The following is a 19,237-nucleotide window of genomic DNA, read 5'->3' on the forward strand; positions in this document are numbered from 1 at the left end:
TTGCAAAAAAGTCAAACCCATTGTTGCATTTGGAATACGATTAGTCACTGTGGGAATCGGCATCAAAAACAAGGGTTTGAAACCTAGCAGCATAGTTGGAGGTATAAGTTTTGGTATTGGGACGTTTAACCTTCCTAGGTTAGCCGCTTACATAGCCACCGTTCTCCTTTTGTATGCTTGGTCTACCCCCTTATGTCTGAAACGAGGGTCTGTTTGCATGGATTTTCTTTTAGGTGTTAAAACATGTGAAACGTCCTCTTATGGAATATTTTTCCAAAAAGTGTGCATGCCAGTAGTTTCCCAGATGGTAGAGTTTGTCTTAAAACCTATTTTCCATCACTATATTTGAGAAATATCAAAATGAAAATTTTAAATTTTGTAGCCTTTTTTGAACATGCTACAAAAAGAATTTGGAAACAAGTTCTACGAGTTGTAGTAGTTTTAGAGTACTACAATTTTTCTCTCAAAATTCTTGTGTTTTGTAGCTCAAATAGTAGTTTGATAATGGTCTACAAGCTTGATTTTATTGTTTTTAGTGTATTTTTTGCCTTCATTTTTAGGTCGACTATTTGCAAAATGGTTTAATGGAGGCCAAAACAATGAAAATCAGCTTGGTCTGCTCAAGGAAAGATTTAAAGAGCCCGAAAAGATCTTGAAGATGAGCACTAGAACACATTCACCAACCTCAAATGTTTGGGAGATATAGGCCTGCAAATAGAGCTACTTTTTATAATCTCTTTTTTTCCCCCCCTACCCCTTGATTTTTTTCATGTATGATTATGCAAGACATGATCACACTCCGATTTTTTTAAATAATTTTTTGGCGTGATTATGCAACCATGGTCATGATTATGCAATCGTCACATGACCATGATTTTTTAACATGATTTTGTAGGCATAAACGTGATTTTGTGGTAGGGTTTTGTAGTCATGACTGTGATTTGGTGACGTGATTATGCAGTCAGTCGTGTGAGTTTACAATGTGATATTTCACGCATGATCGATTTATTTATTTTTTGCATGATTGGATTTTTTCGACCGTGATCTTGCAGGTGTATTTTTTTCCCCGAGTTTTTATAATGGTTTTTGGAATCCAATTTGTGTGGAGGGGTTGTCTCGAATTTCAAATTAGGGGGGGTGTAAGAGGTTTTGAAATTCAAATTGGGGGGTATATAAGAGGTTTTTCCCAAAAAGGCAAGTGGGAGGCATAGTCAACACTTTGAAACCCTCTTACACATGTCATAAATGGATCTGAAAGAAGATTCTAGCCAACTCACAAGGTATCTTCACAATGTGAATGCACATTAACTACTAATGAGTTGTTAAAAAGTGATTAAGAGTTAATATAAGATTAATCCTTACAATAAACTTTTCCCTTTTGGATTGATTAAGAGTCCTAATTAACCATTAATCGCTCACACAATTAGGCACATTGTTGGATAGAACATTGAATTGCTAAGGCATGTGCATTGCTTGATGTGTGAATTAATAAATAATTAAAGATTAATTAAGCTCCTAATAATAAACTCTTATGCATAAGAGAGCTAGAATCCTTAATTTTGTGAGTTTTGTGTGTTGTTTTGATGCATTAATGTATCAACATACACTCTATGCACTCCTAATATCTTTTTATAATCTCACATTAACCCAATAATTTTGTGTGTTGTTTTGATGCATTAATGTATCAACATACACTCTATGCACTCCTAATATCTTTTTATAATCTCACATTAACCCAATAACCAAAACTTTTGGGTTTTTCCACTCTTTCTAGGCACTAATCACTTTCTTAAAGAAAAAAACCAATCCAAATAGTGAAAAGTAAGAGTTTTATTATGGTTTTTGGGATTTTCTTTGATGATTTGAGAGCAAAACTTTTACTAAAATGATTTATAATGCTTAATGTAATGCAAATTATGCATTCTAAGCCTAGATTAAGCTATGTGGATGCTAAATAAACCATTTAAATCAATTTAAACACAATAAAAACAATAAATTAAGTCAAAAATCAATGCTTTCTAATGCTTAATGTAATCCAAATGATGCATTCTAAGCCTAGATTAACCTAGCCTATGTGGATGTTAAATAAACCATTTAAATCAATCTAAACACAACAAAAACAATAAATTAAACTAAAACATATTCTTTTCAAAATAAAAAAGAGAGCAAAAAGCAACCAAAATCACCACAAATCTCTTCTAATCCAATTCTTTTTTGTGAGAATCCACTACTAGAGAGTATGGGCAATGGGTTATTTATAGATTATATACAAGGCTATAAGTGTTCACACACACTTAAACTGTGGCTAATTGGGTGCCCAAGGCTCATAAGTGGCCTATTATTTATACACTACTTAATCTCATAATACATGCATGAAGTATATTCAAAGGGAATCCTTTCTAGCTTGTTGCCACATGCTATTAGAGAGTGGGAATTGCCACACAAATACTTTGTTGAACCATTTTAGGGTGTTCGTCCAAGTTGTAGATTTGGGCATCCTTGCTTCATAGATTGATCCTACATGCTTTTGGTGTTTTCTGCTTTGCTATTTGATGTAGAATTATAGTGGTAACTCTTGTTAATCCCAAAATGGGTTCACAATTTATTATGACAACATGAACATCATGCAAATGCCTAGTAACCCGATATATCAAGCTAGGACAAAGCACAATGAGGTGCATTATCATTTTGTAAGAGAGAAGGTTCTAGCAGGTGATGTGGATTTGGTATATGTTAACACAATGAATCTTCACAAAGGCCTTAGGTATAGAGAAGCTCTACAGGTTTAGGAGCTTGCTTGGAGTGCAGGGTGTGGAGTTGAGCTTGCTTGGAGTGCAGGGTGTGGAGTTGAGCTTCAGTGCTAAGGGAAAATAAATCCACCAAGGTGCTTTTAAAAGAGGAGAAGAACTCCCATGACCAAAATGGTAGATGATGCCATAAGTGTTCTCACTTCCTTCTTCCATTCCAATGAAGACACTAAGGAGCGGGCTCACAAAGACAAGGCCCACAAGGCTGTATTGGAAAAGAATAAGAAAAACCAAAAGATGCACACAAGGCCATGTCCTAAAATATGCACACAAGGAGATCCACGCTTTGTGATTAGGAGCGAAATCCACTCCAAAAAAACATAAGCATTGAGCCCCATTAGGTGTGGATTATATAACAACCATGCCCCATGGTCTTGTGAGGACCCTGACCAATGCAAACTTAATGTCTTCATGACCATGGTGGCAAAACTCAACTCCCCAACCCCACTTAAAACCCTCTTCTTCCTCCGCAAGGATATGTTTCTTTACCATCTCTAATTTAAACTCTTCCTCTCCAATCCCCTTTGATTCCACCACCTTCTACACCCTCATCTCTTGTGTTAACACCACCACACATCCCACCCGAGTCATGCCTTCCTTTCATGACCAAGCCTTCCCCTTAATTAACTTTTACTATGCTTTTGCACTTCTCTTTCCGGTAGACCACTATTGGTACAGCCAAACTTCCTACAAGTGCAATGGTGTTGGAGAGGTTGTATAGGAAGGGAAATGTGGCCATGCATGTGAACACAAATGAGATTAAGTTCTGTTAGCTTGATCATTTTAGATAGATGAGTATAGGGTCATCTTTAAGCTTTCTATAGTGTTTGTGCATTTGTTTGAGTGGGTGGAGGAGTGGTAGGTCCACATGGTACGTGAAAGGGAATGGGATTAGGGAATGATTGCTTGAGATTATTTAGTATGTGTATAGCACTATGACAATATATGTTGCTATTAAGAATGGCCTACACTTTCTTATTTTTTAATATTCACACGTTGTTAAATATTTTTATTCCTGTATAGAGCATTTTATATGTAGGAGGGTGAAGGTATTTGCGTCAAAGTTATATAAGGTCTCTCTTGATTGGAAGAAGGATGGATTCTCATCACATGTCTGCCTTAGTAGAAGTATTCTCAAAAGATATGCTTGCAGTAGTGGTGTTGAAACATGTGGTGAAGCTGTGATTGAGGGGGAAAATAGTCCTTGAGTTTTCATTCATATGCTTGTCTAAAAAGCCTTAAAGTCAACAATTATTTGATTGATTTTAGTGTATTTAACTTCATGAGAAAAGGTAACATATAGAGATCAATGACGACATGGATGATATAATTAGAGTGATGCCATGGAGTGTGGTGCTATGGAGTCATGTGAGTGGTTGAGGAGGCATGCCATGTGTCACTTGGAGATTATACATGTCCAATGCTCTCTTGAGCTATAAAGCGATGCTGTAGTCTTCGGCTCACTATGTGTGAGAGATTAGCAATGCATTCTAATTTATTCCTTGTTTACTAGTCTATCATTATGCTTATAACACTCATGGATTTAGGTTTTTATTAATGATCTAACCTGGCTTTTGATCGATGACATGATATCAAAGCTATAGGGTAGGATTAGGGTTCTTGCTTTGTTCCTTCTTCTTCTCACTAATCTAGAGAGAGAGAGAGAGAGAGAGAGAGAGAGAGAGAGAGAGAGAGAGAGAGAGAGAGAGAGAGAGAGAGAGAGAGAGAGAGAGGACATTGCATAAGGATGTATTTTCAATAGACATCAACTTTGGCAACCAAGCAATATTGGCACTACTCATGTCACACTAAAAAAGTTATTGGCACTACTCACTTCACACTAAAAAAGTTAGACATTATTGAAATTGCATCATGTTGATTTAGGAACCAAGAGAAAGAGTAGACATCATTGAAATTGCATCATGTTGATTTAGTAACCAAGAGAAAGAGTAGAGCTAAAGAAAGTTGATAAATCTAAAAGTAATTACAACCACATGCTTTCTCGAGCTTTATGTGCAACAAAGTAGTGGTGACAAGTGTGGATAGAAAACCACCTCCCAACATCTGTACATAGAGACAACAATTGCAATTCTATACGAGGCAATAAAAAATCCCTAAGGGACCAATCATTTATCTCCTCTTGAGTGGGCTATAGTATATTTGCAACAAGGTATCACAACTTTCACTAGCAATAAACTTTAAGCTCTCCAAGCTCTGAGCACCAATTTTTGGGCAACTAAGGTAGGCCTTCTTCAAGTAACAAAAGCAAACAACACCTTTCCTTAATAACTAGTGCATAAGTAACACACACACACACGCGCGCGCGTACACACACAAGCATTCTCTCTCTCTCTCTCTCTCCTTTGTAGAGCGAGGGGTCCAAAATCAAATCTTTGTCGGTGGCTGGAGGGGGCTTTTTACAAGTGCAAAATTTGAGTTGTCAATAGATGCTGCCCAATTGAAGCCACATGTAGAAAGCTAGAAACTGTGTCAATGAGCAGAGCAGCCTAATAACGCAGAAAAATAATGCAATTGTATGTAAAAAGTACACTCTTTTTTTTGGGGTTTTTTTTTTTGGTTTTTGCGAGGAATACACACAATTTCTTCCACCCCTCCTAATGAGGCAACTGCGTGAGAAAGCTAGAAACTGTGTAAACCATGGCGCTCTCGTCGTCTCAGTTCTTCGTCGGCACTCCTCTTCCTACTGGTGCTCGTACAACTACTCGTACTACCAAGCTCTCTGCGGGTGCAGCTGCGCGGTTGGTGTATGCGAGAGAGAGGCCCTCGGTGGAGAGGCTGTACAGGATCTTTGTGGAGAGGAACGTTACGGCGGAGAGAGCGGAGGAGCTGGGCGTTCAGCGGTGGCGGCGCTGGGAGAGCGGGAAGAGCTGCCATGATTGGTGCTGGAAGGTCGACGAGCAGGTCTACATCGCCAAGGGACGCCTTCAAGTCACCCCCTTGGGCTACCCCGAGAGCGCCTGGTTCTACGCTGGCGACGTGGTGCGCTTCCCCAAGTGGTTTGCTGCGACTCTCACCATCGAGGGCGACTATGAACAGCGCTACCGATTCCTGGCCTACGGCGAAGGCGAGGGGTAGGTCAGAATCTCTTCCCTCTCTTTTTCTGTTTTTTCCCCATTATTTTCAAACTTAGAAGGCGATTATGATTAGGTCAGAACCCCCTTTCCTGTGTTTTCCCCCCCATTTTTCCCTCCACAGAAAATGAAAAAAAGACTAGCCTCTCTCCCCTATTGTTTACCTCCAGATAGAACTCCCTCCCTTACATTTTTCCCCCTTTTTTTCTTCCCCTCCACCAGAAGCACCCTCTGGTCTTGGAAGCTCTTCCACACAGGAGATAACACCCTTGGATTGAGTCTTAACCTTTGGTGACTCCACTCTGATATTTGTCAATACTGCAAGATTAGCTGCCAACTGATTTATTACCTTCGCCAAGTCATTGATAACTTCTCCCGAGTTGGGCTTCTTCCCTGAGTTGGGCTTTGCATCGCTCACATTCTTGCTTGCACCACTCATATTGGGACCCCATGAAGAGCAATGCTGTCTTGCCTACCTGACCTAGACTTGATACACATGCAAACTCTAATGCTACCTATGCAAGAAACCTCAATGCAAATTCTTTTGCAAACCCCAGGTAGCTGCAGACAAGTCAAGTAAGTCTGATATTTGAACTGATGTGTGCTGTGCAAGTCCTAACCTCCTATCATCCACTTGAGCATGGGGGAAACCGCTCGTGAAGATTGCAAACTGATGATTCCAATGTAGCATCTGCTGTCTTGGGGCCGGGTTTTGCAAACGCTGTCTTTGAATACCCTAGATGACTCTTGACTTGCCCTTAAATGGGGATCTGAGGGCTGGTGAGCTGGTAGGACCTGGTTGGCAATTTGGCTGCGGGTCCACGACTCCGTAAAATGCATAAAGTGCTTTGGAAATCTTAATAGGGTTAGGAATAACCTGCATCGAATGCAAAGTCGTTAACTCTGATAGATTGTGGCTAGCGACTCCTCTCCCTGCCATACTACATAAACTCCCTACTAGAGCCACCCCCGAGCCTAAGGTCAGATTGCCATGAGTCAACAAGGCACCGATAGTACGACCTAGTGTCCCATACCACCAGACTATGTACCTGCCTATAGTTGCCCTGGCCCTGAGGTCCTGGACGCCTTGGAGACCTCCCTCTCCGCATTGATACCTCATAATCTTCATAAGTGAGTCCAAACTCACTTACATAGTAGTAACCAGGCTATTATTTGCCCAATACTTCTATTATATGCTTTTAGCCATTATAAGGCTATGATTAGCTTTTTATTGACTCTTGGCCAATCTTGACCTCATCCTTGCTAGCCCTTGGCCCTTTGGCGGTTCTAGTGCATGGTAATCCAATAGTAGGTACTCAAACAGGTACAAGCGGAGTCGATTCACCAGTTCATCTGGTGCAGCTGGTACTACTGTAAGTACAGCAGGTACAGTAGGGTCTCAGCAAGTACTGCAGGTACAGTAGGGTTTTCCAGCAAGTGTGCAGGTACAGTAGGGTTTCCAGCTGGTACTGCAGGTACAGTAGGGTTTCCAGCAGGTGTACTTGCAGGTACAGTAGGGTTTCAGGCAGGTACTGCAGCTACAGTAGAGTTTCCAGCTGGTACTGCAGATACAGTGGGGTTTCCGGTTGGTGTACTTGCAGGTACAGTAGGGTTTCAGCAGGTACTGCAGGTACAAAAGAGTTTCCAGCTGTTACTGCAGGTACAGTAGGGTTGGCAGCAGGTGTTCTTGCAGGTATAGTAGGGTTTCCAGCCGGTATACTTGCAGGTACAGTAGGGTTTCAGCAGGTACTGCAGGTACAAAAGAGTTTCCAGCCGTTACTGAAGGTACAGTAGGGTTTGCAGCAGGTTTACTTGCAGGTACAGTGGGGTTTCAACAGCTACAGAAGAGTTTCCAGCTGGTACTGCAGGTACAGTAGGGTCGCCAGCAGGTGTACTTGCAGATACAGTAGGTTTTCCAGTATAGGGCAGTACATAGAGTTTCTTTTGGGGTGTTGATTTGCAGAGATGATCCCATGAATGATGTGCTGCCTTTTTCCAACATGAGAGAGAGGGCAAGTAAATTGTGGGAAAGGTTGGTGGAAGGGGTCCAACCCCCCTTTCAACTTTGACATGTGGTAGTGCCCACCAACTGCTCCTCATTGGAGAACAACCACAATCGGAAACAAATGCACAAGCTTAGATCACTTAACTTTAACAATTAATGTATAGCATAATCATCCACTAAATCTGAAAATAACAAAACACAACTTGACACCACGACTGGGGCCAAAAAGGGCCGACCCCCCTCAATACAAGTTGTATTTCTTGGAGTATTTGATGATTACAAGTTTCACGGGCTTAAGAGCCAGATTCCTCCATTCATGGAGTGAATACAAATGGATCAAATACCATAAATGTTGACGGTGAAGAATGATTTGTTGTTGAAGTCCATGTCACAGGCAGTCTCCCAGCTAAGCACCCGCGCTACATTGGTCCTCCAGGACCGTGCACCAATAGGCACGCCTGTACTAACACCTGGCGTAGGGTGATTCACTGCGGAGGGAGGAAAACCTGGTACTCCCAATGAAAGGTTTGCTTCCAAATTCCTAGGCCCACTGACCTTCACTGGCTCTCAAAACTTGAGAGCACGGTTAGGGCAAGCATAGGGACAATTAAATCTCGTAGAATCCCAGTGAGAGAGTGAGAGAGATAGCAGGTATTCTATTCACAATTCAAGGAAGAAAAAAATAAAAATAAATCTGCTGTATCAAACTGCATGCAGCCCTTACCTTGTGGGAAAGATAGGATGTCATGACCAGCAGTTTCCCTCTCCTCTAAGACACAACCTTCAGCTCAGTCCACTGAGAGAGAGATAGATAAAGAGTCGGTAGCTTTCACTACAGTTCACTGGAGAGGGGAAATGAATCGGATACTTCATTCCACCTGATAAGAGAAAGAGAATCGGGGTTTTGCTGCAGTTCACCGGATAAGAGAGTTGGGATGTACCGCGCTTCCATAAGCTGCTGAGAGAGAAAAGAGTAGTTTTGGTGCTTCCGTTTCAGTCCACGGGGGTAAGAGAGTTGGGATGCTTCCAAACGCCGGTGAGAGAGAGAGAGAGGAGGAGTTTTGGTGCTTCCGTTTCAGCATGCCGGGTAGAGAGAGACGGGTTGGCGAAAGTTCTTTTTTCTCTACGTGGCCCCCATCCAATCTTTATGCGTGTGCTTATTATTATTATTTTTTCCGGTAAAAAGATCCTTCAATTAGTTAAAGAAAAACAGCCGCAAAGGGCTAAGTACAACCACAACGGGCTAAATACAGCCTCACCTCATATAAGGGTGGGAGACAAATGATATGCATGTGCTTATTATACATAGCAAGTTTTATTTACATTAAACTTTCTACAATTAAATTTTTGGGCACCCAATAAGTTGGGCCTCGGTCACTTAAAAATATTGTCCACTCACTTACTATTATGTGTGAACCTGCAAGCATTATAATTTCAAGGTTAGAAACACAATATTAAAATAAATAAATACACCATACTTACCATCTGGTCACATGCAACAAAACATGTCAGAAAACAAAGCAAGCTTCATGGTTCATTGGCAGGTGTCCCCGCTCAGTAAGTGGCACATCATAGCAGGCAAATACACAAATACAAGTCACATGAAAACAATTTCAAACACGCAAAGATGAACGCACGTGCACATGTAATGGACGGAATCTCTCTTTCATGAAAAACTTGTACAAAACATTCTAGTCGGGCATAAATCTGGCGCGACAGAATGTGAAAACCGTGGCCTTCTTATGGAGTAATAGTTCCATATGCAAGACGCGATACAAACATGGGTCCTTCCATGGAGTGACAATCCCATGGACAAGATACCGTCTTGGTCGTACACGGGTGGTACGATAGAGGCTCCCGTCCATATAACACGATCCTAGTTACACACGGGTAGCACGAAACTGGTTCTTGACCATGTGACACCCTTCACAAGACCTTGTGAACCCTTGAGATGTCACCATTTGGTCCATCTCCATTTCTGGAGCCACTTCTATGGGACTCTCACTCCATAGAGTGGCTAGATTTGTGCCATGTTCACGTGGGGCCAGGCCAGAGTCCCATGTGAAAGGGCCAATTTTATGGTGTCACATGGACGGGGGCCAGATCAGTGCCACCCATGTGCGACCAGCACTGCGTCACATGAACGGGAACCAGTTTTGTGTCACCTGTGTGTGATTTGCTTCATGCTCTGTGGACGGGAGCCTATTGGTGCCACCCGTGTATGGCCAGGATGGTGTCTTACCTATGGGACTGTCAATCCATAGGAAGACCAGGACATATTTATTTATATTCGTCGCGTCAGTTTTGTGCCCGACAAGAACCTCTTGTACAAGTTTCATGAAAGGGAGATTTTGTCCATTATTTGTGCACTTGCATTTATGCATGCATGCATAAATTTGTTTTTGCATGACTTGTTTGCGTGTCTACCTATTATGTCGTGCCAGTACACTGAACGGGGACGCCCCCAGTGTACCGTGGAATGCTGTTTGTTGACTTGGTGGTGTGGCGTGTGAACAGGTGATAAGTATTATCATTTTTTCTTTTTCAAAATGTAAAAATCTATAAGTTATAGCCAACCTTAATATTTATAAGGCAATGTGTTCACACACATTTAAAAGAAGGGCCGGACATTTTCTAGTGTGGGTGCCCATAGTATTAAATGGGTATTAAGGCTTTATAACCTTTGAAAAAGGTATTGCATGAAACATTGGTATTTTATTCCCCACGTGGGTGGTGGCTGGACATTTTTTCTCTCCATCGCCTGCAATCCCTCTCTCACCATCGCATGGTATCCTCCATTCTGCACCCACCTACTGCCCATCTGAATTGCACCTGCTGCCCATCTGAATTGTGCTTGCTGCCAGTGAGTTGTACGCCTGTTGTGCCTGCAGGGTTGCCCACGCCTCCTGTACCTGCTGCTGTACAGTACCCGCCTGCTGTACCAGGCCTGTACTTGCTGCTATATAGCACCCACCTGCTATGCTAGGCCTGTACCTGCTGCTGTATAGTACCCGCCTGCTGTACCAAGCCTGAATTTGCCTGCAGACTGCACGTATTATAACCAGTGACTGCATGTGTTGAACCAGAAGGTTGTACTTGTACACACGTATGAAGCACCTGATGTACCTGCTGTATCTGCTGCAAGTACAAAACTTGAATACCACCCGACTGCCTGTACCTGCACACGTGTGAAGCACTTGATGTACCTGTTGTACTTGCTGCAAGTACAATACCTGCATAGTACTTGGCTGGTTGTACCTCCACATGTGTGAAGCACCTGATATCCTGATTGTACCCGCTACAAATTGTACCTGGATTGTACTCACCGTACCAAGTGCCCTCATGTTTTCTCATTTGTGTAATTTTTGAAATTTGTTATCTAAAAATATCCCAACTGGTAGACATTTTGTCATAGGCACTTTGCCAACTCTTGGTATCTGCTCAATTCCACATGTAATGACGCGAACATAATTTCCATCGGAGTCGGGCCAAAAATAGCAACTCTCCTAAATTTTAGGAGTGTGGTCCCTTTGCATTCTAGGATAATCCCCCATTCCCAAAGCTTGTACTTTCAAAATATTTAGACATCTTGGAGTCCACCAGATCCCTTTCATACTGGGAAATGTCCAGGCTGGTGACAGATGGAGTGACTCAGATCGGGGAGGACAGCCAGACACGAGGACCTTGATATTAGGTTTTTCCCTTGGCTCAGGAGCAGTTTTATGGAGTAGTAAGAGGCAGCCATCTATTGCCTTGTCGTTGACAGAGGCAGAGTACCGGGCTGCTTGTGGTGCTGCTTGCGAGGTGGTGAGGTTGCAGAGGTTACTGGGCAGGATTGGGCTTCCACGGGTGGAACCCATGGTCATCCAGAGGCATTTTGTTCGTGAAAAGATTGTTGTTCATGATGACATCTTGCTAGAGTTCTGTTTGACGGAGGACGGACCTCTTCACGAAGTCTCTATCTCAAGCTTTGTTCCGGCGGCCCTCCAGCTCCCTGGGGTTGGTTCCACATCTAGGAGCTGAGAGGGGGTGTTAGCAGTCATCTCCTGTCTGTATATTTACACCAGGGCCTCTGTTGTGGGTTTGCCCGCCCGATTTAGGTGTTTTCTCATTTTTCCCCACTCTCCATATTTTTCCCTATTTTTACCAGGTGTGGGAGGATGTTCTGTGGTTCCTGGCTGATCCAGACACTGGTCGACTGCTGGTCTGGGTGTCCTGGATGCTGGCCGACTACCCCTATTGGTCCCCGACTTGTCCTGTGTGCTGGCCGACTCTGAGAAGCTGGCCGACTGGGGACATGTGCTGGTCGTGGACATTTTGGTCCTATTGGCTGTCTTTTGAGCAGGCCGACTGCTCATGTGGGGCCATATAAAATGGCTTTATATGGCCCCTTGCTCCCCCACTTGTTGTATTCAGTATTCGGGATTTTCTTGTGTATATATAGCAGAGTTACACGCCTCTCTCTCTCTCTCTTTCTCTATTGCTGTATTTTTCTGCAGCGCACTTGCTCTTGTGTTCTCAGATTTTGTCTTCATCTCCGTTGCATATTCTGACAATCCCTTGCACAAATTCTTCACAATCTTGCTGGCTAATTGAAACCATAAGAGGAACCTGGAACTATGAACAGACACTTCAGATGCCAACAAAGATATGAAAACATAGCGGAAAATAACCATAAACAATGCTAAAGGAACACAACACCAAGCTGGAATGGCTGGCTCCCCGTAGGAACTGCTTTATTCCAGTAAACGGGTTACAATCAAACCAAGGTGCAGGTGCAATACTGCACCGGATTTTCCACAAGCCTCCTTAGCAAACACTTGCATAGGAATCAAAGCACAAACCGCTCCAAGAACCTCTCAAACAGGTACCAGGTCTCTCCAAAAACAGTCCCTGATTCCTCCAAACATAGCCCTTGAACCAATGCCCAGAAGGGAGTGGTGAAGAGAGAGGAAGAAATGGCCCTGCTGCTGTACCACTGTACAACCTGAGCAAAAAGGGGAGAGAAGAACCCGCCCGGCCACTGTACCACTGTACGGCCTGCCACAGTGCTTCGGCAAGTCCACGATCCGCAAAGATCTCCCAAGATCTGTGCAAAGATAGTTCAAAAACAGCCCTCAAAACTGTCCTCAAAATTTGGCCCAAATCTGCCCTCAAGGCTGGCCGGTTAAGCTTCACACGTGTGGCCTGTACTGTCCTTGTATGACTGTACGGACAGGCCCTGTTGATGGCTGAATCTCTGTGCGACCAGTGTAGAGGGAGAGAAGAGAGAGTATGCTGTGCCACTTGCAGCCCGTTCTGTTTGGTCTGAGCAAAGAGGAAGCTTTCGGTATGGGTGAGGAGAGAGAACAAGGGAATACCAGATGCTGCCCAGGCTGTACGACCAGAGAAAACAGATCCAACAGCCAGTATCTGCAGCACACGGCCAGTGAAGAAGAGGAGAGAGAACAAGCTAGTTGACTTGTGCGGCTGCTTCTTCTGGCTGCGGCAGCTGTATGGCACTGCTGTATGGACAGCTTCAGCGCGTCAGAGAGGGTGAGTTGGTCGCTTACTGAAGATGTGAGCGCATCCTTCTCCCTCCCTTCCTAGAGTCGACCCCCTCTATTTCAAGCCCATGCTTGCTTTTCCCATTGCTAAAAGTGGCAGCCCCTCCAAAAATACCATACAACTCCACTTTTTGAGAGTTAAAAACAGTCGCCATATATATATTTATATGTATAAAAGCTTGCAAGACCCATGCAAAGCTAGGCGCCTACTTGAAGTGTTCACACATGGTTTAAAAGATCAGGTCCACCTCATATATATATATATATATATTCCTTGACCAAACCCCACATATCCACCCACTTATAAGTGTGAACAAGTATCCTTCTAAACCATAAAAGTGAGTAAAATCCTGTAAACTCATGTCCTATAATCCGCCTTCAGATAGAAACATGCCAGATAAGCCTCCACACAAGTTCTGCGACAAGACTTGGCTTTACACAGGCGTCTTCCATCCCGTGACTTCGTTGCTTCTGTGGAAAAATCCCCGTTCACACCTTGGTTCCACTAGTCGAGACGGGTGAGGGACCAAATGGTGACATCCCCTCCATCTTACAAAGTAGTTGTCCACAACTTTATAAACCTGATATCCTTCAAGAATAGCAGATCCATTGCCCATCAGTAGTATTACATAAATCTAGCATTAAAGCCCTAATTCCATATCCATGATCCAAAGTTAGATATGCGTACAAGAGCCAACCCTATCAAGAAGGTGTATCCATATCCTGAGTCAATAACTCTGATAATAACTAGACACAGGCACAAGAACCAACTGTGTCCCAAATATCCATAATCCATAAGTTGCTTTTCTGAATGTTCAGGGATGTTGAATCCTTCCCAAAACATAAGTACGAAGTGAGCACCAGGGTTGCTAGTCTTGAGAAAGATCACAACATGTCAGGCTGCATTTGCCATACATGGATTGTAAGAAAAACACATCATGTCAAGCTGTATATGCCAGACATGTACTGTCATGTCAGGCTCCATAAGCCACACATGTTCTGTCATGTCAGGCTTCATAAGCTATACACGTTTCCGTCATGTCAAGCCTCAGAAGCCACACATGTTCTATCACGTTAAGCCTCATAAGCCACACATGTTCTGTCATGTCAAGCCTCACAAGCCATACATGTTACCATGTCAAGCCGCAGAAGGCACACATGTTCTCGTTCACACAAGCTAGGGAAGCTTAACTGGTACGATGTTGTCTAAGACAGCCCTGCATATCTTCGATCAACCATATGAGCGCAGAATACCTGCCACGTTGGTTTCAAAACAGTTCGTAGACTAGAATCAACCAATCCATGATACTGATAAATAATTTATAGTTTTGTAACCACATATATGACATTCTAGTGTCCCATACCACTAGAATATCCCCCATATGAGATTCTTGTGTAGGTGACAGTTCTAGCATCCCATACTGCAAGGAGCCTCCAATACACAAGACCAATACCATAAACTATTCATCAAAACCATAGAGAAGCCTTTTCCAGAATCAGAATGTTTTCCAACGAAAACGCCTTTCAGAAAAGAACTTTCCTAAAACACTTCTCAAGATAGACATGAGAAACACTCTCCACTTGCATCAGCAAGGGAGTTCAACATGTACAAAATTCCAAATAGTGGCAAAAAGCATCAACTTGGTAAAAATCAAAGTATACTTAGCTTTTCTTTGCCAAGTTCGTCGTGAAGCCAAAATACATCTCTCCTCAGCATACACATAAGATACTTTGAGATGGAGCTCCATATAACTTGCTTGAACAAAATTTGATTCAAAATTCAGAATAGTCCATATGGAATGAGTGTTGAACACGGGCACATAAAACCAACTCCATACTTCGAAGATAAATTTTGTGAATCCATAAATCCTTATGCCAAGCTGTCTACTGCTCATGCTCTGGACATATGATTGCTTCCATAAGCCCAAAGCCAAACTGATGATCATTATAGTCCCCACTTCTGATCTTCTCTTTCTCATTGTTGGAAGGAAGCCTTTGCTTCCGAGAAAGCCTAAGCTCTGATACCAATGAAACCATAAGGGGAACCTGGAACTATGAACAGACACTTAGATGCCAACAAAGATACGAAAACACAGTGGAAAATAACCATAAACAATGCTAAAGGGAACACAACACTGACCCGGAACGGCCGGCCCCCCGTAGGAACTACTTTATTCCAGTAAACGGGTTACAATCAAAACCAAGGTGCGGGTGCAATACTGCACCCGGATTTTCCACAAGCTTCCTCAGCAAACACTTGCACAGGAATCAAAGCACAAACCGCTCCAAGAACGAATACGAATCAACAGCCCGGTGTGGTGTCAAACCCAACGCCGAACTCTGTGCCAAAACAGCCCTGAAGAGGCTCTCAAACAGGTACCAGGTCTCTCCAAAAACAGTCCCTGATTCCTCCAAACACAGCCCCTGAACCAATGCCGAGAAGGGAGTGGTGAAGAGAGAAGAAGAAATGGCCCTGCTGCTGTACCACTGTACAACCTGAGCAAAAAGGGAGAGAAGAACCCGCCCGGCCACTGTACCATTGTACGGCCTGCCACAATACTTCGGCAAGTCCACAATCCGCAAAGATCTCCCAAGATCTGTGCAAAGGTAGTTCAAAAACAGCCCTCAAAACTGTCCTCAAAATCCGGCCCAAATCTGCCCTCAAGGCTGGCCGGTTAAGCTTCACACGTGTGGGCTGTATTGTCCTGTACGACTGTACGGACCGGCCCTGTCGGCGGCTGAATCTCTGTACGACCAGTGTAGAGGGAGAGGAGAGAGTATGCTGTGCCACTTGCAGCCCCTTGTGTTTGGTCTGAGCAAAGAGGAAGCTTTCGGTATGGGTGAAGTGGAGAGAGAACAAGGGAAAACCAGATGCTGCCCAGGCTGTACAACCAGAGAAAACAGATCCAACAGCCACTATCTGCAGCACACGGCCAGCGAAGAAGAGAGAGAACAAGCTAGTCGACTCGTATGGCTGCTTCTTCTGGCTGTGGCAGCTGTATAGCACTGCTGCATGGACAGCTTCAGCGGATCAGAGAGGGTGAGTTGGTCGCTTACTGAAGGTGTGAGTGCATCCTTCTCCCTTCCTTCCTAGAGTCGACCCCCTCTATTTCAAGCCTATGCTTGCTTTTCCCATCGCTAAAAGTGGCAGCCCCTCCAAAAATACCATAAAACTCCTCTTTTTGAGAGTTAAAAACAGCCGCCATATATACATTTATATGTATAAAAGCTTGCAAGACCCATGCAAAGCTAGGCGCCTACTTGAAGTGTTCACACATGATTTAAAAGATCAGGTCCACCTCATATATATATATGTATATATACATATATATATATATACATATATATATATATACATATATATATATACATATATATATATATATATATATATGTATTCCTCAACCAAATCCCCCCATGTCCACCCACTTATAAGTGTGAACAAGTATCCTTATAAACCATAAAAGTGAGTAATATATATATATATATATATATATGTATATATATATGTATTCCTCGACCAAATCCCCACATGTCCACCCACTTATAAGTGTGAACAAGTATCCTTATAAACCATAAAAGTGAGTTTTATATATATATATATATATATATATATATATATATGTATTCCTCGACCAAATCCCCACATGTCCACCCACTTATAAGTGTGAACAAGTATCCTTATAAACCATAAAAGTGAGTAAAATCCTGTAAAGTCATGTCTTGTAATCCGCCTTTAGATAGAAACATGCTAGATAAGTCTTCACACAAGTTCTGTGTTAAGACTTGGCTTTTCACAGGCGTCTTCCATCCTGTGACTCTGCTGCTTCTGTGGAAAAATCCCCGTTCACACCTTGGTTCCATTGGTCGAGACTGGTGAGGGACCAAATGGTGATACTTATTGTGTCCACAAGCTCTCTCTACTCTCTCTCTCGTTCAGTTTATGCTTCTGCCTGTGCATTCTCCAACAATAAGGAGCTAAAGGGCACCCCTGCCGGACTGAGCGCCGGACTGAGCGAGAAAGCGTTTGCCTCTAACTTCCTGAATCAGAACCTGGTTGTGTGAAGCCGAGAAGAGTCCCGAAACACCTCGGACCCACTCCTCCGGGAAACCCATCCTGCACATTGTCCAGAAAGCCCCAATCTACTCTGTCATAGGGTTTCTCGAAGTCAAGAAGGTGAACAATCAGATCTTGCTGTCGCATCCTGGCCGATGCGGTCACCTCTTTCAAGCATGAGCACTTACTCTTGGGTGCTAGTGTATGTCAGTAAGAGCACCTTATCTATGTTATGCATGGTGGAGTTGATGATTTGAAGCTTTACGTTTAGGTTCTCACAGAGTTTTATTGTTAAGTTTGGGAAAAAGAAAGTGCACTTGTCAAGCACAAGATATCTTTGTTGTATTTTTTTTTAAAAAATGCGTCTTATTCAAAATACATATTCCTCTTTAAGTTGGAATGGAAGAGGAAAGGATAGTTGGGGCTCCATTTGTCGAGGCACTTCCTCCAAAAACATTTGTTTATTCCTTGTTGATGCTATTTTATTCTGTTTTAAAAAGCTTAAAACTTCATTTATGCACTCATGATGTGTCTTTTGCAGTTAAATTGAAGCATGTGCGAGTTTAAAAAGCTATTGAACCACAAAATGTGGTTTTTGTCATGAATCATGGTATATCAGTAGGTGCAAGGTAAACATTAGTGCAACTGCAAGTGGCCAGCTTTCACGATGTAAAGGTAATCCATCTAAGCCAAGGTAACACAATACACAGATGGTGAGTGGGGTACGTACCTCACCATAGTGTGTATCATGTGTACAGTTTGGGTTTCAAAGATGTGTTAATCTTCTATTCATGTTTGCGATGGACTGTTATGGCCATAATGTTTTCCAAAGTCAAGTGGTCTTGTTGAAGTTCTCTTTTAAATGGTTTTTGTAACTGAAGCTTGTTGACGGCCATGGAGAATCTAGTCTCATCTCCACATAATCTTTTTTATGCATGGAGGATTGATTAATTAGCTTAAGCTATTAGCCTTTAGTTACATGATTGTCTAAGGCTCTTTATGTATAAACTTTAATGATAATCATGGCAAGGGTCTTATATATAACCTGATTTTAAGCTGCAAATTAGCTGTGACTTGTGAGAAACGGTGTCCTCATAGGATATCAATATACCTGTGTGGAAAACTGATGGATCATGTTCTTTACATTTGTGATCGTTTTAAGTCTCTTGAGGTTTTGATGCTCACTTGAAGGCCTAAGGGTGAGTATTTTACTTGTTAGTGTAGCTATCCATGCCTCTGAAGATCATATGCCACAGTGCACTAGGCATGAGAGCTTGATGATGTAAAAGTGTAGTGGTCTGTCACAAATATTGCTTAAAAGACCGTTGGTAAGGCCACATGATGCGAATTTTTGCATGTAATAATAGGCTTGGTTGTTACATAATACAAAGTATGCACTTCTATTTAGCTTATTTTATGGGATGGAAATTGTTAAAAGAGAGAGGAGGAGCCATATGGACTAGTCACATGCATTGTATGGGTCGTCACATGTTTGCATAGTCACATGCTACTTATAGAAGGTCCATGTGGAATCTAGGTGGTCTTATTGAGGGTAATATAATCATGCACTATGGTTCTTTCTTGAAGAGAGAGAATGATCAATGTAATGATTTAATAGTTTAGTTCTTGCTTGTTTTTATCTTAATTATCATTACTGATCTCAACTATGGCCACAGTTCTTGGTTAGGGAATAGATTAAAAGCTTTTATTGAAAAAGAATCTTGTCTTGG

The 19,237-nt window shown here is 42.6% G+C and overlaps 1 protein-coding gene across 2 annotated transcripts; it reads left to right on the forward strand.

The window, feature by feature from the left end:
- Positions 1-5,395: 5,395 nt before the first annotated feature.
- On the forward strand, positions 5,396-18,548 carry LOC147616360 (uncharacterized). Of its 2 annotated transcripts, none has more exons than XM_086777416.1 (2): positions 5,396-5,903; positions 18,049-18,548. In XM_086777416.1, exon 1 carries the CDS (start codon positions 5,466-5,468, stop codon positions 5,901-5,903), a length of 438 nt encoding a protein of 145 aa, XP_086633542.1. In that variant the 5' UTR covers positions 5,396-5,465; the 3' UTR covers positions 18,049-18,548. The 2 variants fall into 2 exon arrangements, with proteins under 2 accessions (XP_086633542.1, XP_086633541.1); XM_086777415.1 differs by having other exon boundaries at positions 5,396-5,899.
- Positions 18,549-19,237: the final 689 nt, after the last annotated feature.

Source organism: Cibotium barometz, chromosome 38 (genome assembly GCF_041138505.1).
Source record: "Cibotium barometz isolate CiBa-2024 chromosome 38, ASM4113850v1, whole genome shotgun sequence".
Lineage (NCBI taxonomy): Eukaryota > Viridiplantae > Streptophyta > Polypodiopsida > Cyatheales > Cibotiaceae > Cibotium > Cibotium barometz.

Bases quoted from the DNA above. Each gene is read 5' to 3' on its own strand.
- LOC147616360 (XM_086777416.1), top strand. From the start codon at position 5,466: ATGGCGCTCTCGTCGTCTCAGTTCTTCGTCGGCACTCCTCTTCCTACT.